This window comes from Gambusia affinis, linkage group LG10 (genome assembly GCF_019740435.1).
Source record: "Gambusia affinis linkage group LG10, SWU_Gaff_1.0, whole genome shotgun sequence".
Lineage (NCBI taxonomy): Eukaryota > Metazoa > Chordata > Actinopteri > Cyprinodontiformes > Poeciliidae > Gambusia > Gambusia affinis.
The window spans coordinates 15,530,849-15,556,023 of record NC_057877.1 but is presented as its reverse complement, the minus strand read 5'-3'; the positions used below and the strand labels follow the sequence as shown (position 1 = coordinate 15,556,023).

Below are 25,175 nucleotides of genomic sequence, written 5' to 3'. Positions count from 1 at the left end.
ATATTTCTATTATTTCTAAATTTCCGTTAAAGCTGATGAAAACAGAACATTTATGATAAGAAAATTCCATGAGACCAATAAAATATCTCTATACATGCATATGGGCTAGATGGAAACCGTAGTACTTAGAGAGTAGCAGTTGATATTTTAGTTGCAATGTTAAATACAGTCATATTCAATATTAGCATAGTGGAACTCGTTTTGTCGGATTCTCTTGATCAACTTCTAAGCATGTCTTATAATAAAAGTTAGCAATAAAAAAAAAAAACAATTAACTTAGAATATTAAAAGTATGTCGATCCCCTTTTTAAGTAACTCGAGAAACGGGAACGCTAGACTTTTTAATCACTACGTAAAACACTGGGCAAAAATGAAGTCCATGAACGTTACATCCGTGTCTAGTGTACGACATTCTGGGTCTTGTAGTCGTCATTTAGCATTCTACTTTTTGTTCTTCCCTCCTTGGATAAGTTAGAACTACATTTCCCAGGTAGCCGTTATCAGTACCCAGAAACCAACCGCCCCTTTACTGGACAGTTTTTAAAACACGACTATTAGCACGTAGGCATGCAACTTACGATAGAGGCAAGAGTTGTTTCTACTCATTGATTAGTTACTGAAGATAGCAAAACTTTAGTGTTTTTCTTGAAAATGGCGTCCATCGTTCTTTTATCGGTAAAGCAGACGGCTAGGGCTAAAGCAAAACGGTGTTTGGGTTCTCGATTAAAGGGACTCGCAGGTGCTGTTGGCCCATCAGCGACTTTTCTTCCAGGAAGGGAATGGCTTTCCAAAGGCTTGAACTTACGGTTCATGTCCCACGGGACCGCTGGTCGGTCCGCAGCCGGGACAACCAGAAGGGGAGCCCTGGCGTTTAGTGGTGCGGCGGCAGTTACCGCCGCAGCGGTGGTGGGCTTTCTGGCTAACGCTAATCACTTCCAACGGGCAGAGATGGCGACCACAATCCTCCAGAAGGCAAAGAAGAAGAAGGAGGAAGAGGAAGAAGAGGGGGACATTGCGCAAAGATGCAGGGGCTTCATGTCGGTCCCGGTGACCGACATCAGTGTACTGGAGAAAAGGAAGGATGAGATGAGCACCAAGATGGAGATGCTGATCATGGAGACTCAGGCTGAGTTCTGTAAAGCCCTGGAGGAAGTGGACGGTGGGACATTCAAGGTGGACAAATGGCAAAGGAAGGAAGGTAATACGGGGATCACTGGGGCAGCTAGTGGTTTACACTTCTCTAGCAAGCCATACAAATACAAACACTGCTCTTAAAGGGGCAATCGTATGTAGAATCAACGTTTGTTTGGACCAGAAACATACCTGTTGTCTTGATTATTTCATGCATGTTTGAAAAATCCTTTAGTCTCTAATGACAACCATTCAGCTGTGCAAAACGCCTGAGCAGACCTAGCACCGCCTTCGAGGTCCAGCTCCTCCTCGGAGCTGCAGTGTTCAAGCTTCCCAGCTTCTGGCTCACAGAGCAGCCCTCCTCTAAGACTCCCCCAGTGAGCTCCTTCAGACTGGTCAGAAGCAATTAGCGAACACCTGGTGGAGCTTCACCTTATTATAAGAAATACTTCTCAGTGAAACCCTAGAAAAAAAGTGTTAAAGGTTTAATAGAAGAGCACTGTTGTGATGAATTTCTGAAGGTGGGGGGTTTCAGAAAGAGCAGACTCTTCAAAGTGTTTAAATAATTAAATTCTGAAGTAATATTTGATATATTTACCATTTTTTAACAACTAAGCCACATTGTGCCAAGCATAGCACAATGTAGGTTGAAAACGCATAATACTTCCCCCTATTAATACTCCTGGGACTTTTTGTAATTGAAGAGACAGGCACGCACAAGCAATATCAACAGACATAAATGCAGAAAAACAACTAATTTTCACCATTTTGTTTGTTTTTAGGTGGAGGAGGAATCAGCTGTGTGCTGCAGGATGGAAAGGTGTTCGAGAAGGCAGGAGTTAATGTGTCGGTGGTGTTCGGGTATCTGACTGAGGAGGCTGCGAAACAAATGAGAAGCAGAGGGAAAGTCCTCAAAGGGAAAGATGGTGGGTTCTGCTTAGAGTTATACTTACTCTCTCGACATCTTCACTTCAGGTATCTAAAATATAACTTGGCTCTATTTTGATTCAGGTAAGCTGCCATTCTGTGCCATGGGTGTGAGCTCCGTCATCCACCCCAAGAACCCTCACATTCCCACAGTGCACTTCAATTACAGATACTTTGAAATAGAAGAGGAGGACGGTGAGTCCCTTTTTAAAGCATCTGTGTCTTGGCATCAGTGGCTCTATTGACTCTGTGGATTAATGATTAGCTTTGTTTCCTTCTCCCTGTTGCTTGTACTGTGCATGTGTGTGTGTGTTCACTTTCAGGCTCCAAGCAGTGGTGGTTTGGTGGAGGAACAGACCTGACCCCGGTGTACATTGACCGAGAAGACGCCTTTCTGTTCCACAACACCCTGAAAGAGGCCTGTGACAAACATCACCCAAAGTACTACGCGGACTTTAAAAAATGGTACAGCTCCATTAGTGACTCTGACGTGTCTGTGCACATCAGCCTATGTGTCTGTTTTTAGGACTGATTTCAGTGAATTTGTGTGGATGAATTACAATGGGTGTACCCTCACTGCTGGTTGGTGATAAGAGGAAGTCTCTCCCAAGATCTACAGATGCAGAAGAAAACCGTTGAGCAATGCTAGAGGTCATAAATGACTAATGTTGATGTGGACAGGAAGGGTGGGGAAACGATTTTTCAACATTTTGTTTTCTTGTTGTATAGAAGAAAGAAAACGATATACTGTAGTATCTCTTCAGGTGGATGTTTGTTTTCCAAATTAATCCTTGACTTTAAGTTTGTAAAGTTATCAGCTTCTCTGTTCTCTTCTTGTGTTCTCCAGGTGTGACAGGTACTTCTACGTCCGTCACAGAGGAGAGACTCGGGGCATCGGAGGAATCTTCTTTGACGACCTTGACTCCCCAGATCAGGAGGAGGTGTTCAACTTTGTTAAGAGCTGCGCTCGAACCGTGGTGCCTTGTTATCTTCCCATTGTGAAGAAACATCTTAATGATTCCTTCACTCAAGAGGAGAAGGACTGGCAACAGGTGCGACGGGGAAGGTAAGCGGAAAATGCATTATACTACAGCTGATGTGTTTTGGGGGGTAAGGAGTAAATTTAGTTCAGTGCTATGTTTGAAAAATAAATATTTGTCAAAGCAAATGCTATTATAGAAATTAATTGTGAAGTTTCATATTTTATATTTTAAAATTATAGCAAAGCACCCTAAACTTTGGAAAGTTGAATTTGGAAAAGTCATTCAAAGCTTAATGTAGGAGCCCTATAATATGAAGTCAGTTTCTTAGAGTTACTATTTTGTTTGTGTTGCAGATATGTAGAGTTTAACCTGGTGTACGACAGGGGGGTAAAGTTCGGCCTTGCCACACCTGGCTCCAGAATCGAGAGTATCCTCATGTCCCTCCCCCTCACAGCCAGGTAAGACGTCAGCTCTCCTGTTTTCTGTCTAATAGTCATCAGCCGTCTGTGTTGCCTGGTAACCGACTCCTTCTTCCTGTCCAGGTGGGAGTACATGCACGAGCCTGGTAAAGGTTCCCGGGAGGCCGAGATGCTGGAAGTACTCAGAAACCCAAAGGAGTGGGTGTGAGCTCTGCAGTCAAATGTTTACAGAAAGAACATCCTTTGTAGTAGTTTTGTAAAACTGTAACCTGTTTTACAAAATCTGTGTTTATAAGGAAATATCAAGTTTCATCTTGATATGAGGACTTTACTTGCACTGTTAATTTTCCTTCCTTCATCTGTTTTCAAATCAGCCTTCCTAAAAGCTTTAAGGATAATGTTTTTAATAATTGAGTTTTGTGCCATTTGTCGCTCCTTGGTAGAATGAATCACATAAATTATCTTCATAGATTACCTGCTTGTAGATTTGTCTTTATATATTTTTTTTTACTCATAATGGCAAGCATAATTTTTCTCGTTTCTCTAATTTTTTTAATTTTCCAGTGACTTGAATTAGTCTTCTAATCTTCTCATTTATTTATTGAAGCTCTGAAAGGGAAAAGGACAAACTGAATGTTTGTGCTTTTACCACTGATATACCAGAAACAATTAAACAGATTTTGACATATTCCTATCTGCTCTAAACATTTAATTTTGTTTGATCAGTCAGACCTAAAAAGCAAGAATAAGTTGAAACTGCAGGGAAGTATTGTACTAAATTATATAATGGATTTATTTGAGAGTTACCCAGAAGTGGAGAAAAATGTCAGTTGAGTGTGTTTGTATAAATGTTTCTCTCCACCTCTTGCATTAATTTTTATAGTGTACAATCCTCTGTAATTTATAATTTAAAAGAGCTGTTTAATGGATTTAAATATAACATTTAGTTGATTGTCCTGGGTGTCTTTATTATTAACTGGATACATATTTGAGAAAGCAATTGAAGAGAATTGTCATGAAAATGTAATTTATGCCAGTTTACTAAGAGACCTTGTATTATATTAAACATAAAAATATTAACTTGCACAATCCTAAGAATGTTGTACCCAAAAATGACGCAGAACTGGCAAGAGTTCATTGTGATGATGTTGGTCCATAATGCAGTAAATGAGTGTTTTGTTTACTTTATTAGCTCCACAGCGCCACCAAGAGACGGGGTTTAATAACTGAGTGCATCATTTATGACTTCACTGCACAATATTTTTTATTTCTTCAACAACTAATCTACATCCATCTAAACAATTTAATCTTGTTCATGTTATTTATGTTAAGGGTAACATAAATAACATGAACATTTAAAAATTATTTAATCAACACTGTCATGTTTCCATTTTATCTGCTTAAAACCTTTCAGCTGTGATGACGCAGTATGTTATGCTATGTTTAATCCGAGATTACAATTTAAAGCAGACGTCACCGTGTTAATAAAATTAAACACCAATGCAATACCAACTTGCACTTACTCAAAAGCATTTTACATATTAAACATTATCTGGGGAGTCGCAGCCACTGTCTTCACGTCACCTTTAGAGGTTTCCCTGTACAGGCCAACTGGCTGAAGTTCCACTCTAAAATTTCCTGGTGGAAACTAAAACCAAAATGTTTTTCTCCTTCCGCTGAACCATCTTCACAGTGCTGTAGTACTCGAGACCATTTTTTTGATGGTCTCCGTCTTGTCTCTGTCTCGAGCGCTGAGGACTCGGGATTTCAAGACCAGTCGAGACCGGAACTGTGGAAATATCACTAAACTTACAGCATATTGTCCAGTTTATTTAACATGTTTGTTTTCATTGGATGCAAAACGCACCGATTAAAATCCAAGCAATAACGTGATTTACCAATTACGTGTTTCTGTTACTCCCCCCACTGTCTCCCCACCTTTCACTCGCACGCGGCGCTCCAATATGCGCCGCGTGCATGTCTCGATACACTCTGGTCTTGATCTCGGGTTAGGTGGTCTTGACTACAACACTGCATCTTCATTCTGAAACTGCACACTTCCTCGTAAACATATGTGATGCACAATTTTGTTTTCTCATGCTTTTTTTTACAAGCTGATCAAAACCAATGTTTGGAAAAACAGATACTGAAGACGTAGTTGTAGATCTTTAAAAGTAACTGACTTAATATCAGCTGACGGCATGCTGGCAGGTCTTGTGAGTGATGCTGGGCAGTTTGCTTTCAAATGTGGTCATTGGCATTTCTTAATAGCTGGTAAGCAGAGTGGTGCTCTCTTTTTTTTAACAACACCTTAATGCCATTTTGTCTTATGACATCATATTTTGCACATGTAAACATGCCTTTATTCTGAAAAAAATTAATCATTATTTGGGTTTTAGGCACTCTTCAAGTGTGTGTGTAGATCATGTAGTTGGCATAATATATTCACAATCCCATCCAAAAACATTAGAATCTTTAACACTGAAATTTTTGACATTTAACAAAATATTTGGATCTACACAAGCTAATGCAGCAGAAGAAATTACCTCTTTTTCCTCATCACTCTCAGTCCATGCAGTTATTGCCTCATACAGTTTCACTATAAATGACTCATTTTTGTGAGGAATTTTCGTAAGACCAAACTCATACTCATGAAAATATAACCTGAAGGTTTCCAGTTAATTCTAAAACATTTTACTGTCCAGAGACTTTCTTTTACTCATTCTCCTATTCTTTTGGTGGCAGACTCCACCCACTCCTTGCTCCCTCATCTTACGTTTTTTTCTTCGTTTTGTTAACAAAAGCTTGTTATTTATCATATTTTACATATCATCCAAGTGCAAACAGTTAACAAGTACCATATCACAGCACAGCTCCTCTTCAGTGGGCGATAGCTCACGTTCTCCTTACGTGGTTGCTTTTATGATTTTTTTTGTTTGTTTGTTTTATGTTTTTATTATTTACCAATATACAAAATCTCATAGAGTTACAAGGACAATGCAACAAGGGCAGGAAAAAAGAACATAACGATAGGCAAATAAACGGAAATAAAGCAAGTATTTAAAGAAAAAGAACAGTAGCTATATTGGCAGTCTTTATTATTTTCCCAGTATTTCTTCATCTATTGCTGGTTCATTCAGCAGGGATCATCCAAGTCCCTCAGTTTTAATCTCTGTCTGGGGTTCATAGGAGTACTCGTCCAAGTGAAACCTGGTTAAATGATAATATCCCACTGATATACCAGAATATAAGTGGTTAGGAAAAGCAGCGCTGTAGAGGAGAGAAGGCGTCTGCTAGTTTATATGATGGATTTATTTAAAAGTGTTTCCTGTAAGTGAAAATATATCAGTGCAGTGTGTTTGTATAAGTGTTTGTCTCTCCCTTTGCATAAAATTTAACATTATTAATTTAGAAGAGTGTTTTAAAAGGATTTACATATAACACTGAAGTGATTGTCCTGAGTGGCATCAGTATTTACTCTAGGGATAACAAATTGAAAGCAGCTCAAGAGTATTGTCAGGAAGTTTGTAAAATTCTGATGCAGCCAAATTTTCAGCGGAACTGGCAAGTATTTATAGGCATGACGTTTAGATCCATAACCAGACAAATGAATGTTGAAACACAATAACTATCAGCATTAGTAATTCTGTGAACAAGTTCCTGAAAAAAAGGTACAGAAAGCAACCCAGGTGTAATGGTTATCTGATGACATATGACAATTACTGGAAAGAATGAATTATGGCCTAAAAACTTCTCATGAATAGCTGTTTTGCTCATCTTTGGCAATCTGAGCAATTGAATGATAAAAGAAAATTTAAAATCCGAAGCTAAATATTGTATAAATATCCTTTCAGAGGCACGAGATGAGTAAATGATCTGAAAACAACTAAGCAACTTACTAAATCTTAATACACATCCTGATTTCAAACATGAATTGACAATGGTGGGGGAAAAAATGCTGCTCAGTTAGCAACAATATTTAATGACTTCCTCAATTCATCGGTTAAAGATTTAATCACAGTTTAAACCGATCCATGTTTGGGATCAGCTGTTGATCCTTCTAGAAGTTCTTAATAACATAAACAATTTCTGATGCATTGAAAAAGGTCTTTCAAAACCAACTTTGAAATCGGGCAGCTCTCATGAAATCAGCAACAACTAGCCAATAATTCTCCTGGTTGTCATGTCAAAGGTATCTTCTTCAAATATCGTGAAGAGAAGATATTTCTCCCTTGAAGAGAAATCTTTTCTTTTCAAAAGGGAAGATATTTCGAAGCTCTCATCCTTTGGTTTCTCAGAATGACAGTGTCTTGTTTTCAGACATATCGAAATTATTGTCATTCAGAATTTCCTCTTTGTGGGACAATGAAGGCTGTTTCTGTTTCCATTCATCAATTACAGTAAATATTGTTTTCTCAAAAATTTTAACTGGATTTTCTCTAGGAATTACTTTAGGCCCCATCCCAAATCTTTCAGGGAGATTTTTCTCCCGGGACGTCATAGCGCAATATTTCTCAAATTAAAAAAAATTTGAGTTACAGCCACCTGAAATAGATTTAATCTTGTTAATTTTACTTATTTATGTTAAATGTAACATGATGGATTAAAAAAGGATTTAATCAACTCCATGTTTTTATTTTATTTTCTTACAATTTTCAGCTGTGATGACCGCATTATTCAGAATGCAAGATTAAGACCTAAAGCAGACATTTTCATGAAAATAAAATTAAAAACAAATGCAATATCGACTTGCACTGCTGCTCAAAAGTATTTTACTCATTAAATGTTATTTAAAGAGCTGCATTCCACTAAGGCCAGTGATCCCCCCTTTACAAAGAAGATCGGAAAAATTTACACCTTTCACAAATATTTCTTGCTACTTTTTTCTCAAGCTGTTTTATTGTTTTTACTTTGGCACAACCTGGAAGAATTATGTTGAGACAGTTCACAGAAATTTGCAGCCCATTTTTGATCAGGACTGTGCTGCATCTGTTCCTCAAGTCTGAACATTTACTCTGCATCAAAGAAAACATTTTCTCGACAAAAGCATTTGAGCCTGACAATAAAAACAAATGAAACAGTCTTAATTGTTTGGCAATGTCTTTTCTGATGCTTGGAGACACTGTGATTGTCTTCTTGATCTTCTTGGTTTTTGTAGCATCACATCATACTTTCTGTAGTTTTTTGTTTTTGCTACAACAAAGCTGATCCTTGTTAATTATCTTTGTCGTTTGGAGAGTCGTAGCCACTGTCTTCAAGTCACTGCAGAAGGTTTCCCCATACAAGTCAACTGACTTCAGTTCCACTGTAAATTACCGAGGTGAAAACTAAAACCATTTAACATTGCATGCAATGTCTGAGTCAGAGAAATTCAAGAAGTCTATTTGGATCTCACGACAGGAACTTCTTTGCCCATGAGTTGCTTGGTATGGTATCCAAAATATTGTCCTCCTTCCGCTGAACCATCTTCATTCTGAAACTGCACACTTCCCCATAAACATCTGTGACGCACAATTATGATCTGGAAAGAACTTAATAAAATCAATTTAAAGACAGTTTTTCTGAATTGTAGGAGTCTGTTTTAGAGGGACAGGGCAGGTAAACTGAGAGATGAGGTCAGAGCTGAGCAGACAAAGTTGATTGTGAGTAATGCTGGGCAGTTTGCTTTCAAATGTGATCACTGGCATTTCTTAGTAGTTGGAAAGCAGAGTGGTGCTATTCAAAGATGACATTAGCAATATTCTGTGACATACCAGGTCTCCTAAACATGCTTTTCAGACAGTTTGTCAAAGCTTGATGGATGCCATTTCATCATCATCTCCATAAAAGTAAAGTAATTAGCGCTGGACTTCATCAGTTTCAAATATTTCAAATACTCAAAATATTTTTCTTCTCTCTCTACTCTCACTTCTAACCATGCTTATGGCAAATCAGCAGCTGTATTTCCTTTACAAATGGGTGTAAAACTGTGTCAATATTCCGCTAATGTCAAAGAAACACAATATTGCAACGGAAGTCTTTCCACTAAATAAGGAAAGCAATTAAAGTCACACATGAATAAGTTTTATCAAAATGATTATTTGAAGTTATTTAAGTAAAGTGAGTCTAAAAAGCCACGCCCACAGAAGGATCTGCCTTACTATAAATCCATCTGGCCACCAGTTAATGTATCACAGCGGCTCCCTGGAGTTTCAGTGAGCAGAAATGGCGACTAAGATCTCCCACAATGCGAAGGAGGAGGAAGAACAGAGCATTATGGAGAGATGCCGGGGCTTCAAGACTACCCCGGTGACCGACATCAGTGTACTGGAGGAAAAGAAGGATGAGATGAGCACCAAGATGGAGATGCTGATCATGGAGACTCAGGCTGAGTTCTGTAAAGCCCTGGAGGAAGTGGACAGTGGGACATTCAAGGTGAACAAATGGCAAAGGAAGGAAGGTAATACGGGGACCTTCAATGGTTTAATATAAAACTGCAAATACCACTCTTAAAAATAAAATTTATTCAAGTTTGTTGTGAATCTCCAGCAGATAATTTCAGATTTGATCAACATTTCATTTGAAAATCCCTCAGAGCTCTGTTTTCAGATCATTTGTTTCTGCTTTGCTTTGTTTCTGCTGTAAAGAAATATACCAACATCTCATCACATTTCTCTGCAAAACATCCAGCTATACAGTTTCTTTAATGAAATGGAGAGATTACAACTACTAGATTATATGTCAGACATTAAGAAGTAGCTAAATGATCATTACTTTCAATTAAAGTCAAACTGACTGCAGAGGCTTACAACCTGCATCAACAGAAGAATAGACATAACTCCTTTGTTAATGTCCCTACAGTGATCAACCTCCTAACTGTTCCTATTTGCTTTGTCAGACAAGTTTTTAGTTTATTTGGTTTTGTAATATAAAGTATTTATAATTCTTACCTATTTTGTTCTTCTTTTCATTATGATTCACTGTGATTATCATCTGTGTAAGACACTCTTCACAAACAATATCAACAGACATAAATGCTTAAAACAACTTCTTCTTAATTCTTACCATTTTTGTTTGTTTTTAGGTGGAGGAGGAATCAGCTGTGTGATGCATGATGGAAATGTGTTTGAAAAGGCAGGAGTGGATGTGACATTGTTGCTGGGTTGTCTGACGGAGGAGGCTGCAAAACAAATGAGAAGCAGAGGGAAAGTCCTCAAAGGGAAAGATGGTGGGTTCTGCTTAGAGTTATACTTTCTCTCTCGTCATCTTCACTTCAGGTATCTAAAATATAACTTGGCTCTATTTTGCTTCAGGTAAGCTGCCATTCTGTGCCATGGGTGTGAGCTCCGTCATCCACCCCAAGAACCCTCACATTCCCACAGTGCACTTCAATTACAGATACTTTGAAATAGAAGAGGAGGACGGTGAGTCCCTTTTTAAAGCATCTGTGTCTTGGCATCAGTGGCTCTATTGACTCTGTGGATTAATGATTAGCTTTGTTTCCTTCTCCCTGTTGCTTGTACTGTGCATGTGTGTGTGTTCACTTTCAGGCTCCAAGCAGTGGTGGTTTGGTGGAGGAACAGACCTGACCCCGGTGTACATTGACCGAGAAGATGCCTTTCTGTTCCACAACACCCTGAAAGAGGCCTGTGACAAACATCACCCAAAGTACTACGCAGACTTTAAAAAATGGTACAGCTCCATTAGTGACTCTGACGTGTCTACATCAGCCTACGTGTCTGTTTTTAGGACTGATTTCAGTGAATTTGTGTGGATGAATTACAATGGGTGTACCCTCACTGCTGGTTGGTGATAAGAGGAAGTCTCTCCCAAAATCTACAGATGCAGAAGAAAACCATTGAGCAATGCTAGAGGTCATAAATGACTAATGTTGATGTGGACAGGAAGGGTGGGGAAACAATTTTTCAACATTTTGTTTTCTGTTGTATAGATGAAAGAAAACGATATACTGTAGTATCTCTTCAGGTGGATGTTTGTTTTCCAGATTAGTCCTTGACTTTAAGTTTGTAAAGTTATCAGCTTCTCTGTTCTCTTCTTGTGTTCTCCAGGTGTGACAGGTACTTCTACATCCGTCACAGAGGAGAGACTCGGGGCATCGGAGGAATCTTCTTTGACGACCTTGACTCCCCAAATCAGGAGGAGGTGTTCAACTTTGTTAAGAGCTGCGCTCGAACCGTGGTGCCTTGTTATCTTCCCATTGTGAAGAAACATCTTAATGATTCCTTCACTCAAGAGGAGAAGGACTGGCAACAGCTGCGACGAGGAAGGTAAGCGGAAAATGCATTAGCCATCTATCCATTCATTCATCCATTCATCCATTTTCTTATGCCCTTGTACCTAGTGAGGTAGGGAGGGGTGGTAGTGCCTATCTCCTCCCAGACGTTACGGGCGTTACGTACACCCTGGACAGTTTGCCAGTCCATCACAGTAAATTCATTACAGCACTCAAATCCCTAAAATGAATTCATATCCCTCAAAATTGATAACTTTTAGGATAAAGGAGGAATATAGTGTAATGCTTTTTATTTATCAAAGGATATCCGGTCATTGTCTACAGTAAAATAATAAATACAGGTTCCAGTTAATATACAACCCCCCCTACTAATGTTTGCATAAATAGGGAAGAGGATATTAAGGATTTTGTAAACATTAAAAATTTACTGTACAATAGTATCAGACACTTTTTTTCTCGTACTTCCTTCATTCCTACTTTCCTTCTTCCCTCCACCCTCCTATCGTTTTTATTCTTCCTGCAAATCCACCAGCTGTAGAAATTCATAGTGAAGTTTAGTATTTTAAATTTAATGATAAATCAAAGCACTGTGTTCTTCGGAAAGTTGAATCTGGAAAATTAATCAAAAGTGTTTGCATTAAAGATGTATAGGAACTCTGTAATCCGAAGAGTGTTTTTAAAATTGATATTTTGTTTGTGTTGTAGCTATGTAGAGTTTAACCTGATGTATGACAGGGGAATAAAGTTTGGCCTTTCCATGCCTGGCTGCAGAGTCCTCATGTCCCTCCCCCTCACTGCCAGGTAAGACGTCAACTGTCCTGCTCTCTGTCCAATAGTAATAAGTAATAATGTGTTGCCTAGTAACCGACTCCTCCTTCCCATCCAGGTGGGAGTTCATGCACGAGCCTGGTAAAGGTTCCCGGGAGGCCGAGATGCTGGAAGTACTCAGAAACCCAAAGGAGTGGGTGTGAGCGCCGCAATCAAAGGTTTACAGAAAGAACATCCTTTGTAGTGTTTTTATAAAACTGTAATCTAGATCTGTGTTTATAAGGAAATATCAGAGGACTTCATTTTTTCAAATCGGTCTTCTTAAAAGCTTTAAAAATAATGTTTTGATAATTGAGCTTTGTGCTACTTGTCTCTTCCTGGTAGAATTAATATTAAATATGCTAAATATTTTAAATTTGTGTTTGACCATTCAGACCTAAAAAGCAGGAATAAACTGATTCATATAAATACATTATGATATTTTTTTTTTGATGTCTCAGCTTTCTTTATTTGAGTGGATTTGTAAACAATACTTTGGTTTCAGATCATGTTTCAGAGGATGACTGTGAATCAATGCAGCTTTGTGTCCCGAACTTTATCTCAAGTCTATTTTATTGCATTTTATGTATTGAAGCAACATAAAGTTGCCATTGTTGTCTTATTGAAAGGTAAATCTCCTCCCTAGAGGAGTCTCATAGGCACTAACCCTACTATTTCTGAAATTAAATGTTAAGTACTCAATAAAAAATAATCCATCACATATATTATATTTTCTAGGCTTCGTAATTACAAGATGACGCTAAGAGAAGTGCAGGAATCAGAAACGTTTTTTTTTTTTTCATTAAACTTTGTGTAGTTTCAAAACCTGGTACAGATCAGTCACAAGAAAACATCTCTTAATCTTTCTTTTTTATTAAAAATTAATATCAAGCTTTTCACGAGACAAGAATTTATAACAACTTCCCTTGTGTTTAATGTTATATAACATTTTGTTTAGTAAGGCGTTGTAAAAAAACGGCTCTGTGGAAGTATTGGTACACTAATTTATGTAACCAAAGTGACTACCAGCACAGTCCAGTATCAGAGCAAATGCTGAGGTTTACAGGTCGACTCACATACAAGTATAACAATATTTTGTGCTCAAGGTGTGTGCAGTGTGGAAAGGTCAGCGACATTTATTTTTGCCAATTAAGGTTAGACAGGTACATTTGGTTTTTAGAGTGCTTATCGTTTAGGAAATATTGCATATAGATCAGAAGCACCTAGAGTAACATCGGCTCGTTGAATGAAATCTTCAACCGAATATTCCTTCCTTTCATTAAACACTTCCTGTTAACCATAGACACTTCCTGTTAGCCTCACAACCTACTGTGGTACAATCACATTAGTATCAACGCATTTAATGAACTCCTATGCATAAAAACAAAAATCAATTATAGTTAACTTTCAGACATATTCTATATACATATACAGTATGTAGAGGTGATTACACATGCTAAAAGTGGAGTTTAGTTATAGTGACACTTAATACAAACTCATTTCTTACATTTAATTTCCCAACAGCTCCAGAATCTCTTTTTTTCGTTTTGCCCATATTTCTGCCTCAGAGCAGAAACCCACAGGTTCATGAGGGTTAGTGAGCTCTGACTGTCAACAAACAGGGCAGAGATAGTTCTGACCTGAAAAGGCCAAGTTCATGCATTACCAAGATTACAAGTGATGTGATTCCCACTTTACATCCTCCATTTTATGCTCCAGTCTTCAACATATTCTCAAAGGTTGGATTAGTGCATTTGCTGGAAAAACAAACCATTGCAACCTACACTAGAGCGAGAAATCTGATAGTTCTGTGTAAAGTATTTTGAAGTGTTAACTTCTTCTTTGTATTAGGGTCTATAATTATCTATAATAAAATGTGACGGGCTACCTTTCATTTCCAGTCAGTTCAAGCAGAAAAGCCACCTTTCTGCCACCAGAAGAGTTTCAGAAGTTAAAAGGTAGAAAAACGTTTGCCTTTTGCTGTCATTCCCTTAAAACACAAATAGAAACATTTCTAAGCATCCCTGGCAAAGTTGTGTAAAAAGCCATACAATAATTATTGCTAGTTAATGCAGTAGCAGAATCTAACACTGAAATATTTAGCTGAATCTAACAATTAAATCAAAGCATTTAGCAGAGAAAAAACATTTACCCATACTAATATCAATAAAAAAATGTAAGTGAAGCATTTATTTAAATTGTATGTTAAGTGAGGAGGTCCTAATTGGTAACCTACACCTATTCCTCTGGGATAAAAACATTATTTGACACAGAGACCCATTTCCTTTTGTAACTGGCAACTAAGCTTAACGGAAACCCATATCTTCTCTGTAAAATTTACAGTCAGATAAGTGGAGCAAAGAGGGACACATTAGGGTTGTCAGTCTCCATAACACTTATTAGAGTCTATTTACATGTAAACTGGTTGAGAGTGATGCCGTTCCTGTCATACAAACTGCTGTTGGTACTAAGTCATCAAAGACATTACAAAACCTAAAACTGGACCTCTTACTGACATCGGAATTTCCCCGTCTTATGTAACTGTGTGTCTATTGCTAGTTGATTTGGGGATTTTACCAGGAATTTAATCAGATAAGACTGAGATTAAGTTTTTTGGGCAAAAAAACCAAAAAGAAAAATAGGTTTGGAATAAAGCGGAGAATGAATGTGCGTAAAAGCACATGAGAGCTTTTACACAAATTCTTTTACACACCGTTCCTAACGGTGGACGGTCTGGGAATCTGTGGGTCTGTTTCACATTTCTCCCTCTGTGTGCTCCAACTGTGTATGTGAGAGAAGATTATTACCCCATCAACCAATTTTTAAATACAGCTCTCACCTCAACAGTTTTACCAGTTAAACTGGCTTGCCATCAATTTCAAAGTTCACACCAAGTTCCTCCTTTTCACTGTAAGAACATTACATGGCTTATCTTCCTACTTCCCTGGCAGGTCCCTGAGGGGCTCTATTCCTAAGCCTACTATATTTGGACACTGGTATCTCTTTTAAAAATTAGCACATTTTCAAAATTGTATTTAGGTAATTTCCTTGTGTTTTTTATACATGTGTTTTACTTGATGTTTGTGATTTATACTGGCACAAAAGGTACCAATGATCAGTGGCTATGATAACAATTATTATCTCTTAACAACTTTTTTTTACACTGAATAAATGTAATCAAATTAAAGGTTAACTTTTTCTCAATCTTCCAATGCTAGGTTATTGTGCTGGAATGAAACGAGCATTTAGTTTAAAGCTTTTTACACATCTTTACCAGGGATTATCAGCCAAGATCACCTAATCCAAGTCCAAGACCTGTCTAAAGTCCACAAACATGTCTGACTCTATATGTGTTTGGACAAAAAACAGATATCTAGATATTAAGGAAAAGAAAGGTTGAAATAATGTACTTTTGCCTACATAAGTCTCGATAGTTTGGCACTGATCCTCCAAGAAGCATCAATCCAACCCTCATATACGCTGGTCTGAATTATAGAAATAAAACCCTTTTATCCTTCACGAGGTGTTGTTTGGTTTTGGCATTACAGTATCACGTAATCCCTTATGCATTACTTCACCTTGATGATGAAAAGGTTTGTGCAAATTTCAACAGAACTGGCACCGGGAAAGTTTGCATCAGTCCACTGAAATGTGTGTGCTTGCTGCGTGTTGAATGTTGAAGGCTGGTGATACCACAGTAGAAACACTGCTAAACAATAACATGGTCTTCACGTAGGTCAGGGCTTTAGTTTGAGACGTTTTCACTTCCTTTGACCACTGCTGATTCTACCGGAGCTGGAGTTCACTATATCTTCATACTGAGGAGGCGGCTCTGTCTCTATCTGGACATCTGTGTGGCCCACAGCCTCTTCGTATGACGGCGGCGGATCGCCTGCATTTCCTCTCCCCAACGTGATCTCAGAACCTGGATAGGCCGGGCTGCTGTGGATGCTGAGTTCTGATTGGTCACCATGATGGTAATCCCTCCCCCACTGGTCCATGGAGACCACAGACAGGACGTGGTTATGATGCGAGTGCCCCAGGCCTGGGCTGCGCTGCGAGCGCTTGCGGGAGTGGCAACGCCAGGCAATGATGGCGACGGCGATGACGATGAGCCCGATCAGCAGCAGCGGCACGATCAGGTAGAGAGATTGAGCCCCGCCGACCATGGAGTCCAAACCACCTGGTGGACTGCTTTCCCGAACATATTCCTCCCAGAATCGCTTCTGCATGATAAGAAAGAGTTGACAAAGACCACAATGAAGTCTGATTCAACGGAAACTAGAGAGTTGCAACAAATCGTCACGTTTCCTGTCTGAATAGTTTTTGCATGAGAAAACAAAGAGAGGCGACAACAATCCCTAAACAAACGGGAACACATAGCTCTCCGGCCCCTCACAATGGCTTTACAAATCCGCCTGCCTGTGTAGTGTTGCTCTTCCTGCTGATAAACATCACTTCCTAAAAAAAACCCACCCACATTCCACAAAAACAAACACTTTGGTTTCAGGATTTTACTGCTGGACATAAAATCACCACAAATAATAATTTTTAAAAAACTTTTTTTTAACATTATGTGACACTTTTAGGTTCTACAATCAAGATAATACTAACTTATGGATTTTAACTCCAGGTTTAAACCCTGGAGCTAAAATTGGCTTCTGCAGATTTCTGCCCTACCAGAAAATGTCTAAAAATGTGGAAATGGAATCAAAATGTTCAATGGAGAACTGTCTTCAGTTTTCAGAGCCATAAGTAGAACTGATTGTAATGAGACTTTAGTAAAACATCCAGAATAATACCCTGCAGATCCACAAAGTAGTAGGAATTATCCCTCACCCAATAATTAAAGCAGATTTACCCTAAAACACAAGTAAAATTTATCCTGTAGGTTCTCTAAATCCACATTAATCAAACCATAATCATCTTTGCCTGCTGCTGTAAAGTAGGATTTTAATACATTGAATACATTTAATACACTGAATACATTTTAAAATATTCAGCTTTTATACAAATTCACCAGTGAACAGCAATTGTATTTCATCCTAAACACTACAAATTTTAACTGAATCGTTTTGAAAATTATTCATACGTAGTTGATTAGTTTATGTCAGAACTTTTTGTTTGTAATTAATGACTTCCTATTTAGAAGCAGAAAAAGTTCATTAAAAAAACAACCCGTTAAAGCAATCACTAATAAGTGTTTTAAAGAGCTGGGGTATAGGAACAAACATGGTATTATGAACACGTTGATAAAGCCGAACATTTTAATTGAAAATAAAGTGTCATCAGCTAGAAAGTGATCCAAAACAGAAGGCCAACTACACACAGAAATCATTGACCAGGCACTAAATCAACGTTCTTCTAAGACCAACACACTACAAAATAAAGATGTGCTCCAACTTTATGATTATTTTTTAACTAAAGACACAAAACCTGTTCTACTGATAAGAGGGGGTAGTACAACTTCCTTTTTACAGTAGAGGAAGTGTTATTTGTGGGACAAGTGATTTTGCTCTCTAATTTTTTTTTTCACCAGAATAAACAAATCAAATGTAAGGTGAGAAATTTTAAACTTTCTGTGCAAGACTATGCTACCACAGAAAAAAAAAGTGTTTTTTACATCTTTAAAGAATCATGTTCTCAAAGCAAGAAAATGGGCAAGTCTAAATGTAATCATTCATCTAAAAGCGTGTCAATACTTCAAAGATAAAATCAATCTCCTGTGACGTCTCTCATCTGCCGTACCGTCTTCTCATCGTTCTCGAAAGCTTCTCGGGCCTCCTCGTAGGTGCACACCTCCTCACGGCATTCTCTCTGAATGTTCCCAAGTTTCATCTCCTCTAGCAGGAAGTTGGCCCTCCGCAGCCGCCTCAGCACCGAGTGGGCTGAATTTGCTGGCAGGAACACTGCGAAGAGAAGAGTAACAGGAGAGGAGCGCAGGAGGGAGACACAAAGGAGGGGGGGTGGCAGAGACAATGTCAAAGTGAGGGAAAGGGTACAAGACTCAGAAAAGTGTCAGAAAGACAAAAGCGACAAGCCGAGACTTCTAAATGGGAGAAAAGAAAAGTTAGTAAATGGAACGGCATGTGGGAGGGAAAAAGGCACAAAATGGCAAAAAAAAACAGACAAGAAGCTAGAAAATTGGGTGAGTGAAAGAAGTGTAGGCCAAAACAAAAGAAACAGAGCAGAGGCAAGCGATGTTCGGTGCCCACATTTCTGCATATAAACAAAAGCTTATTTTATTTGGCCATCCATTCCCAGACCACAAGAGAAAGTGGAGGAATTAACTTAAAGAGACAAAGCGCTGTCTCATTTGGACGTCCAGAGCATAAACAAAACCTTTCCAGTGATTCGTTTCAGTGCAAAAATAATACTGAGAAAAACCTCACAACAATTTACGCTTCAGTAAATACCAGGTTTTTACAAGTAAGCAAATCTTGACAAAAGTTTAATGTAAATGCATTTCAACAGGATATGAACTTTTGAATCTATCAAGTGAAGAATGTAAATAAAAAGTGTCTAGCACTTAGATAATTAGAGGCTTCTCTCCCAACATGGGTGGACAGCCCTTATTTGTTGGTTTGTTTATATCTGCATATAGCTATTTGACCCGTTATTATTACTCATTATTACAAATGCATCTACATGCATCTCTCAAAAGATAAAACTTTGAAAATTAGTACCAAGTCTGATAAACATATATTTAACCTGTTACTTATATTGCCATTAAGAATTGCATATTTTAACGCCCATCTAAATAATTAATTGAAAATTCCGAAATAGAGACGACTGCAATAAAACCTTCTTTACAGTTCCTGACCAGATTTTCCAGGTTTCCACTCATATGTTGATCATTTATCTTTGGTGAGGACCTCAAAGTCTTGGAGGTTGTCAGGTCTCCTTGCCATCACCCTAATCTTTAGCTTCCTTATATTTTCTCAATCAGTTTCAAGTCAGCATTCGAGGTAGGCCACTCCGAAACGATAATTTGGCTTAAAGTTATAGGTCACTTGTAGGGCAAGTTAAAATATTACTTAAAACCTCAATCTTGAGCAATTCTGGGCTTAATTGTAAATGGCACACATTGTTGCCAGATAGGCCTCACATTTTGGAAATGGTGTAAGTAAAAAGTTAGACAGTGGTGGGGCTTTATCATATTATTTATTGTAAAACTTCTTATCGAGATAAGAATTTTAAATTAATGTAACAATGATCAATTCCAATTAACGGTGTGTGAAAACCTCAAAAATTGATCGGATTGTCAGGATTGTTATTTTTACAATTGTCTCCGCTGTTAGTTCCATGAGCGCATAAAAATAATATTAATAAAAAAGGTTAAATAGAGTCACTGTGTGCAGGTTGGTGATGTGTATCCCACTTCTTTAAGTTGCAGGTGTCCTGAAGAAGCCTATTTCAAAGTGGTTATGTTTCTTTAAGAGCATTATTTGTGTTTGTAGGTCCTTAACAGCAAATACATGCATTCACAGCCATATACTTGTCTAAAAAGACTGAAAAAATAAATGGTGTTTTGATTATCACAATAAACAACACAAGATCTTGTGATAACATTTCAAAAAAGAAAATCCCTATAAAATTAAATGTGAATTTTAAGAATGATTAAAAAAAAACAAAAAAAAAAAAAAACATCCACCATAAAATTGAGTAATGAGAAAAATAAAATTGAGGCCATGCATTCACAGAGTAAAAGTGCCCCATAGTGATTGGTGGGCTTGACTGCCTGGGCCCCTAAATGAGATACTGCATATACTTGGGCCTCATCCAAGCTTTAGCTGGCCCTGATGTTACGATGAAATCCATGAGTGTACTGTAAATAAAGAGTGAATCAACTTACCACTCCCCATGATTCCTGCCAGTATGTTTGGCGTGATTTATCTGTGGGGGAAAGGTCAAACATAGATTGAAAGACTTATAAAAAATAACATTCACTCATCAACCTATTTTTGTCTGATCAAACATAGATTGAAAGACTTATAAAAAATAACATTCACTCATCAACCTATTTTTGTCTGATTAACTCAGACTTTACGTTGTTTTTTTCCCCCAGCAATCCACCAATAATTCAATAATATCCCACATGAAGACTTGTTTTCATTTAGTAATAATAACTGCAGCCTCAAAATGCCTCAAATAGAAGAAATCAATACTGTAACATTTTCCATCATCTTGGAGTCAAGGGGCATTTTTGAACAGTCAACAGAACATGTTTGACTAAAATGACAAAAGACGGAATCTTTTGTCGCACACACTTTAATAAGCTCCCAGATCCCTGCTTCAGGCTAAAATAAACGACGTGCAGCAGGAAAATCCCAAAACAAAGCGCCGCCGCCCTGTTATAACAATAACCTGAAGCACCTACAACACCGTTTCTTCACCGCTAAACAGTCTCTTCTCCGTTTGAATGTGAGTCGGTAAGCAGGTCCAAGGTGATCGGAGCTCTGAACGAGAAACAATTCACTGGATCTAATCACCTCCAGCTCAGGATGCGATTTAATGACCGACATGTGGTTCAAAAGGCCGGATTTCCTTTCGGCGCAGACGAGGAGACGGAGATATCTGCCAGCTGTTGCTTTTCTATTCATGAACACACCGAAAAGAAGCAACAGACACGAAACACATCACTTCTGCTTACCTTGTTTCGATGCCAAAGATTTGCATAAGCGATGTCTCTCTTCGACCCTTCGTCAGCCGAAGAGATGTTTTGCGCACAGTGCGCAGGCGCAAAAGTCTGTTCGCAACAGCGGTCCCTAACTCCCCCCAATTAAAGACACAGACACATCTATCTATCTATCTATCTATCTATCTATCTATCTATCTATCTATCTATCTATCTATCTATCTATCTATCTATCTATCTATCTATCTATCTATCTATCTATCTATCTATCTATCTATCTATCTATCTATCTATCTATCTATCTATCTATCTATCTATCTATCTATCTATCGGGAACAAACCTTTTAAATGGAAATCAAAGTAAAATAAATAATAAAGTTTCCATTTTTTGATTCCTTCCAAATTACATGTGCTTTTGCATGTTTTTTACACTCGGAGTGTTTCAGTTTTGTTAAAAATATCAATAAACTGTAGATAACCACAACTGTATATAAATGATAAAAACATCTTCAAGAGGAAATCTATCAAGCCAACCTGGCCTTATGTAAAAAGTGACTCATGAATAAATGTGACTGACTACAGTTTGTGGAATGCTACATTTTACTAGCCATAACAGGCCTACATCAAAAGGTAACCATATATAGAACAAAGTCCTTGACATTAGTCTGGAAAGAACTACAAAACCATTTCTAAGGCTTTTGTTCCAGAGAACCACAGTGACAGCTATTATCTAGAAACGGACAAAACATGGAGCAGTGGAAAACCTTACTCCAAGAGCGCAGTAACAATTTGTTCAAGCGGACACAAAAGAACCTGGCATAACAGGTTCTTCTGTTATTTTGCCATCCGATGCCTCATTTGTATATTTTTCTTTCTTTACCAGGAAACCAACTCATTTAAATAAGTTCTACCATTCCAGAAAGAAAAAATTGTACACTTTCCAGCCAGAAGCAAAAAGCTTATTGATGCAGGAGTTGTGGACTTTCTCTGCAGCATGGAAAGACACTTTTAACAATTAGTTTTGGTGTTCTTTTAGTTAGTTAGTTTGTTTGTTAGCTAGTTAGTTAGCTAGCTGGTATGCAGCTGAAGTATTATTACAAAATGTACAATTATATACTAAGAACTTTAGACTGGTTTCTTGCGTGACAATATTTTGTGCTGCAGTGAGACTAAATGTAAAATATCATAAATTCTTATTCCAGCGCAACAAATTGGAAAGCTTTGAAATTAATTTTAAAATAAAGTTAACACCTCACTATCATAATTAATAATTTTCCAATTACATGAAGTGTTTGACATTTTCCAGTTTCTACTTTGTTTTGTTTTTGCTGAGATCATCTCATTTTCCAATTAATTTTGGAAGGGGAAAAAAAATTATTATTTAAATTTGTTTCTATATTCAAAATTAGTCTTTTGAACACTCAAATTGAGTATGTCATTGAGAGAGATTTTATTCATAAAAAAAACATGTGCTTTGCAACTTCACAGAAGTAAAAATTATGTTTTTTTCCATCATAAATTGTTCCACAGAGATGCATGAGAGTCACAGACTCTTAACTAAGGTAAACATAATCCTTCCATTGTCTATGCCTCATACCCCTGCAGGGTCATGGGGGGACTGATGCCCGTCTCCAGCAATCATCTAAGTTGGACACACACTCAAGAGTGCCAACTTAGAGAGACCAATTATTCACAAAAGCCATTGGCAAATTTTATTTTAACAACAAATGAAGAGCTTGCATAAATATATTTGGCAAAGCGTTTCAATTATTATTCATTATTTGATTTTTTCAGCCAGTTCCCAAAACAGACAGAAACAGTAAACGTTTAGCAAATTACAAAAAAATTTAAATAAATAAAAATCTGTAATATTTTATGATGGACTGTTGGAGCCTTTTCTCCACTTTTGTAACATTGTTATCTGTGTGTGTCCATGTGTGTGTGTGTGTGTGTGTGTTCATATAAATCAATATGAATTAATTTTGCGGTTCTTCCCTAAGGAAACAGAATTAGAAGAGTTTAATTATAAAATAAATGAGCTGCATAAGCTCTACTCACAGCATCTGTGGGTGAGGGGAAGACAAAAAAAGGGTGTAAAAAAGATTTCAGAATTGTTGAGGCTTGAGCTATAAAGCTAATATTGCATGTGGGATCAATAGTATAAATTATGAGGAATTTTTTACATGCTTTGATCCTTGAGTTCTGTGAGTGCTTGCCAACACCTATCACTAGTAACATTTCTTCCCAAGAACACAACAGCAAGAACTTGAATTTCTGCTGATAGCTGATAGTTGTTTGGATGTTGAAACTTAACTCTGGGTAAATAAATGTGTTCCAACAAACTTGAGCCTCACGTTAATGTTATACATCAGATAAAGCAAAATAAGTGTAGCATTTCATATTTCGAACGCCACAGCCATTGGATGAATTCACAAGTAATGCAAAAACATTTAAATTTGGGAAAAACAAAGAAATTTAAAGTCTGTTTTTGAAAAATCCGTGGCCCACATTTGTCACTGAACCTATATATAGGTCTGAACCTATGGGTCAGGTTATTTATATTGTGCAAAATATAAATAAACATAGTTTAAGGTTACCAGAGAACATTTCTCAAACTATTTTTATATGACATGCTGCAACCTGTAAAGCAATCAGTGTTTCTGTTGTGACCAAATAATGAATAATAATATTATATTAATAAACATAAGAGTGGAACCTCATATGAATGGACGGAAATGCTTTTACTTACAAATTACGCTGGTGGACAAAACTTTGAATGCTGACCTGGCATTAAGAAAGGAAGCCATTTTTGCTGTTTTCCTTCAAATTATATTCATTGTTGAACTCTACAATATTGCAAGGGATGTCAAACTTATGTGCTTTGCAACTTTGACTCTCTGCCTACCCCAATAGATCTGAATCAAATGGTTGAATTATCTTGTCAACATGCAGTCGTGTTCAGCAGAGTCCAGGTAATGACACAACTGTTTGACTTGGGTGTTGAAGCAGAGCAAATATCTAAATGTTTCACATCACTGTTACAAAAAAATATAATAAAAACAAGGCTGAAACAGAAAAGCTTGTTAAGAATAGAAAGTATGTCAGTCTAAAACTTTGGGAAATAACTATTTATTGATTTCTTTCTTTGCTTCTTCACTCTTATTTTCTTTCACTCTTTTTTCACTCTTTCTTTTATTTGTTTCCCTGTTAACTAAGATTTCAATTTTTAACATGTTTGTTGTGACACACAACAATTTTTTATCCATCCTTAGTCTTGCCTTTTATAACTTAAATATGGCAACTAAAAATACACACTGACTTAGAGCATGAAGGTCTATCAAAAGGAATACCAACCCTGCTGGTGGCATAATTTGTATGTTTGACACTTTAAATAAAATAGCCAACAAAATAAAGTTATCATGATATTGCAAACCTTGATATTGCTATTGCATAATTTTTCTATTCCTTAGTCTCTAATCTGAAGGCAAGAATATTAAAAACTTAAAATAAAACAATAAAGGGCTGCACAGTGGCGCAGTTGGTAGAGCTGTTGCCTTGCAGCAAGAAGGTCCTGGGTTCGATTCCCAGCCGGGGATCTTTCTGCATGGAGTTTGCATGTTCTCCCTGTGCATGCGTGGGTTCTCTCCGGGTTCTCCGGCTCCAAAACATGACTGTCAGGTTAATTGGTTTTCTAAATTCTCTCTAGGTGTGAGTGTGTGTGTGCATGGTTGTTTGTCTTGTATGTCTTTGTGTTGCACAGAGACTGGCGACCTGTCCAGGGTGTACCCGCCTCTGCAGGGACAGGAGCTGGTAGGCAGCAACCTCCTGACCCCATTTAGGGAAGAGATGGATGGATGGAACAATAAAATGCAATCTCAGAAATAAATGGGGTTTCAGTATACCTGAAACAGGTTACAGATGCTACTTGGACTTCTCCATTTGTGTTTTATTCGATCATTTTGGCATTAAATGAATGCATGTTTCAGTAGTAATAGTAGCTGCACAGAGACACGTTTAATCCCAGGCACTAGGACCCT

General features: G+C 37.7%; 3 protein-coding genes across 3 annotated transcripts; 2 read left to right on the top strand and 1 right to left on the bottom strand.

The window, feature by feature from the left end:
* The first annotated feature begins 486 nt into the window (after positions 1–486).
* On the top strand, positions 487–4,416 carry LOC122838658 (oxygen-dependent coproporphyrinogen-III oxidase, mitochondrial-like). Its single transcript, XM_044129457.1, has 7 exons — positions 487–1,198; positions 1,914–2,057; positions 2,143–2,253; positions 2,382–2,523; positions 2,906–3,124; positions 3,395–3,499; positions 3,584–4,416. The coding sequence occupies exons 1-7, from the start codon at positions 652–654 to the stop codon at positions 3,666–3,668; spliced, it is 1,353 nt and encodes a 450-aa protein (XP_043985392.1). The 5' UTR covers positions 487–651; the 3' UTR covers positions 3,669–4,416.
* A 5,234-nt stretch (positions 4,417–9,650) lies between these two features.
* On the top strand, positions 9,651–12,897 carry LOC122838655 (oxygen-dependent coproporphyrinogen-III oxidase, mitochondrial-like). Its single transcript, XM_044129453.1, has 7 exons — positions 9,651–9,899; positions 10,524–10,667; positions 10,753–10,863; positions 10,990–11,131; positions 11,509–11,727; positions 12,399–12,494; positions 12,580–12,897. The coding sequence occupies exons 1-7, from the start codon at positions 9,665–9,667 to the stop codon at positions 12,662–12,664; spliced, it is 1,032 nt and encodes a 343-aa protein (XP_043985388.1). The 5' UTR covers positions 9,651–9,664; the 3' UTR covers positions 12,665–12,897.
* Positions 12,898–13,355: 458 nt separating this feature from the next.
* prrg1 (proline rich Gla (G-carboxyglutamic acid) 1) lies at positions 13,356–21,248 on the bottom strand. Its single transcript, XM_044129452.1, has 4 exons — positions 21,154–21,248; positions 20,356–20,396; positions 18,249–18,409; positions 13,356–16,726 (listed from the first exon to the last, which is right to left on the bottom strand). Exons 2-4 carry the CDS (start codon positions 20,363–20,365, stop codon positions 16,262–16,264), a joined length of 636 nt encoding a protein of 211 aa, XP_043985387.1. The 5' UTR covers positions 20,366–20,396; positions 21,154–21,248; the 3' UTR covers positions 13,356–16,261.
* Between the last annotated feature and the right edge of the window lie 3,927 nt (positions 21,249–25,175).

What these genes read in the sequence shown, in the direction of transcription:
- LOC122838658 (XM_044129457.1), top strand. Translation starts at nt 652, where the DNA reads ATGGCGTCCATCGTTCTTTTATCGGTAAAGCAGACGGCTAGGGCTAAA. An exon ending in TGAAATAGAAGAGGAGGACG is followed by an intron (nt 2,254 to 2,381) that starts GTGAGTCCCTTT and finishes GTTCACTTTCAG; the next exon opens with GCTCCAAGCAGTGGTGGTTT. An exon ending in CAACAGGTGCGACGGGGAAG is followed by an intron (nt 3,125 to 3,394) that starts GTAAGCGGAAAA and finishes TTTGTGTTGCAG; the next exon opens with ATATGTAGAGTTTAACCTGG.
- LOC122838655 (XM_044129453.1), top strand. Translation starts at nt 9,665, where the DNA reads ATGGCGACTAAGATCTCCCACAATGCGAAGGAGGAGGAAGAACAGAGC. An exon ending in CAAATGGCAAAGGAAGGAAG is followed by an intron (nt 9,900 to 10,523) that starts GTAATACGGGGA and finishes GTTTGTTTTTAG; the next exon opens with GTGGAGGAGGAATCAGCTGT. An exon ending in TACGCAGACTTTAAAAAATG is followed by an intron (nt 11,132 to 11,508) that starts GTACAGCTCCAT and finishes TGTGTTCTCCAG; the next exon opens with GTGTGACAGGTACTTCTACA.
- prrg1 (XM_044129452.1), bottom strand. An exon ending in TCGAGAACGATGAGAAGACG is followed by an intron (nt 16,727 to 18,248) that starts GTACGGCAGATG and finishes CTTATCATGCAG; the next exon opens with AAGCGATTCTGGGAGGAATA.